At 46.7% G+C, this 2468-nt stretch overlaps 1 protein-coding gene across 1 annotated transcript; it reads left to right on the top strand.

Moving 5' to 3' along the window:
- The first annotated feature begins 786 nt into the window (after positions 1-786).
- LOC137365574 (forkhead box protein J1-A-like) lies at positions 787-1998 on the top strand. Its single transcript, XM_068027952.1, has 2 exons — positions 787-854; positions 1193-1998. Exon 2 carries the CDS (start codon positions 1279-1281, stop codon positions 1843-1845), a length of 567 nt encoding a protein of 188 aa, XP_067884053.1. The 5' UTR covers positions 787-854; positions 1193-1278; the 3' UTR covers positions 1846-1998.
- Positions 1999-2468: the final 470 nt, after the last annotated feature.

Raw genomic sequence — 2468 nt, 5'->3', positions numbered from 1 at the left:
TAGCACCAGGGAGGCAACATACCATCCTGCAGTCTCGTTTGTGGCCACAGAAACGCCTGTCTGCACCCCTTACAATAGAATCCCCTGTCACTGTAGCTCTCCCACTCCTTTTCCTCCCCTGCAGTGCAGCAGAGCTCTCCGTGGTGCCACGAACTTGGCTGTTGCTGCTTTCCCCTGGGAGGTCATCCCCTCCCAACAGTATCCAAAGCGGTATATCTGTTTGAGAGGGGGATGGCCACAGGGGACTCCTGCACTACCTGCCTGCACCTACTGTCTGGTGGGTCACCCATCTCTTTTCTGCCTGTGCAGCCGTTACCTGCGGTGTGAGCACCTCACTAAACGTGCTATCCACGACTTCCTCAGCATCGTGGATGCTCCACAGTGAATCCACCCGCAGCTCCAGCTCCGTAATGCGGGTAGCCAGTAGCTGCAGATGGATACACTTCCTGCACACATGGTCATCAGGGGCACTGGAAGCGTCCCTGATTTCCCACATAGCGCAGGAGGAGCATATCACGGGGCTGAGCTCTCCTGCCATGACTTACCCTTAGGTTAATTAGTTACTTAATTAAAAAATACTAATTGTACTCGGGGCCTTGTTCTACCCACTACAATCTAAAGTCCTTAAAAAAAAACACTTTAGTAGTACTCACCTTATCACCAGAGATTTTTTTTCCAACAAAAAAAAACAACTTTCCCCTTATTTTAAAAATATTCTAACAGCTGCTACTCACCAACCAATCACCTTGCAGCTCCCCTCTGTCGTCACTGTTTGCCCTTTTTTTTTCAAAACTCCGACGCGCTGGAAGATCCTCTCCGCTCCCGGCGTTCTCCCCACAGACTGCTCCTGGAAGGTAAGGTCTTGCTCCAACCCATCTCTCTCTCTCTACTGTTTCTCTCTCGATCTCTTTGTCCCCTCTCCCTCTCTATCCCCACTACCTATCTCTCACCCTCTCCCCCACTTCTCTGTCTCTTTCCATCTCTCTCTCACCCTGTCTCTCTCCCTTGTGCTCTTCCCCTCTATCTCTCACTCTGTCCCTCTACCCCTTTCTCTGTCTCTCTGCCTCACTGACTCTCATTCTCTCTCTCAATCTGTTTCTCTCTTTCTGTCTCTGTTTCACTCTGTGTCTCTGAGCACCACCTCAGACAGTCAGTGTATTTTTACAGATGCAGTTCCTCTTGTGTTTTTCAGGGTTTGGTTTAAAGTGAAGAGGCTACCTGTCTGTACAGGTGTCCCTGTCCATACCTCCAGGAACAAACAAAGGGATTTCCGTTTAAATGTGGCAGTGCCTGGATTGTAAGGAGTTGGGGCAGAGTTACAGCTCGCCAATGCTGGATGACAGCCTGACCAATCTGCACTGGCTGCACCAATTCGCTGTACAGGACACTGAGTGCCAAAACCCAGCCATGCCACACAAACTCAGCTCTGCCCTGGGAGCAGACCCTACCTCACTGACAATGTCACCCATTCCTGGCAAACCCACCCTGACTGTTGCACCTTCAGCAGCCGAAACTTTCGAGGAGATCGATTACATCACTGACCCCTGTGCCAAGCCGCTGTTTTCCTACACCACTCTAATCTGCCTGGCCATGAAAGCCAGCAACCAGAGGAAGGTGACACTGTCCACCATCTACTCTTGGATCAGAAACAGCTTCTGCTATTACAGGCATGCGGAGCCTAGTTGGCAGGTGGGCAGAACTGGGCAACAGGTATCAGAAGCAGAACACCGGACACAGGATATAGATTATGGGCTACTCTATCAGGTTAACAGTGAGATTACTATACAGACAGTGATTCAATTGGATTTTAAAATAAGCTCAATCTCAATTATTATCCTATTATAGGATATTATATTAAATGTTATCGGGATTGATAGTATACTGGTTCTGTTATTGGACTAGTAATCTAGGTGACTAATGATCTGGAGACATGAGTTCAAATCCCATGATGGCAGCTGGGAAATTTAAATAGAATTAATTAAATGAATTTGGAATTTAATAAAGAGCGAGTCTCAGTAATGATGACCATGTAAATACCAATTGTTGCAAAAATCCATCTGGTTCACTAATATGTGCGCAATTCGCAGAGGTGTGTTAAAATAATAATAGGGTAATTATACTAGGTGATTTCAACTTTCCCAACATTAATTGGGATCGTCATCGTGTTAAGGGCTTAGATGGAGCAGAGTTCTTAAAATGTATACAGGAGAACTTTATCGCTCAATATGTAGAGGATCCAACAAGGGAGTGTGCAGTGCTGGACCTAATTCTGGGGAATGAAGCCGGACAAGTGGTTGATGTGTTGGTGAGGGATCATTTTGGTGATAGCGACCACAACATGGTAGAATTTAAGCTTGTTATGGAGAAAGAAAGAGACAAGTTGCAAAAAAAGGTTTTGGATTGGGGGAGAGCGAATTTTAGTAAAATAAGGCAGGATCTGGCCAAGGTAGACTGGAAAGAGTTACTTG

The sequence above is a fragment of the Heterodontus francisci genome, unplaced genomic scaffold (genome assembly GCF_036365525.1).
Source record: "Heterodontus francisci isolate sHetFra1 unplaced genomic scaffold, sHetFra1.hap1 HAP1_SCAFFOLD_405, whole genome shotgun sequence".
NCBI classification, from domain to species: Eukaryota; Metazoa; Chordata; class Chondrichthyes; order Heterodontiformes; family Heterodontidae; genus Heterodontus; species Heterodontus francisci.
The sequence above is the reverse complement of the archived record's forward strand: the minus strand, read 5'-3'. Positions and strand labels throughout refer to the sequence as shown.

Bases quoted from the DNA above. Each gene is read 5' to 3' on its own strand.
- LOC137365574 (XM_068027952.1), top strand. From the start codon at position 1,279: ATGTGGCAGTGCCTGGATTGTAAGGAGTTGGGGCAGAGTTACAGCTCG.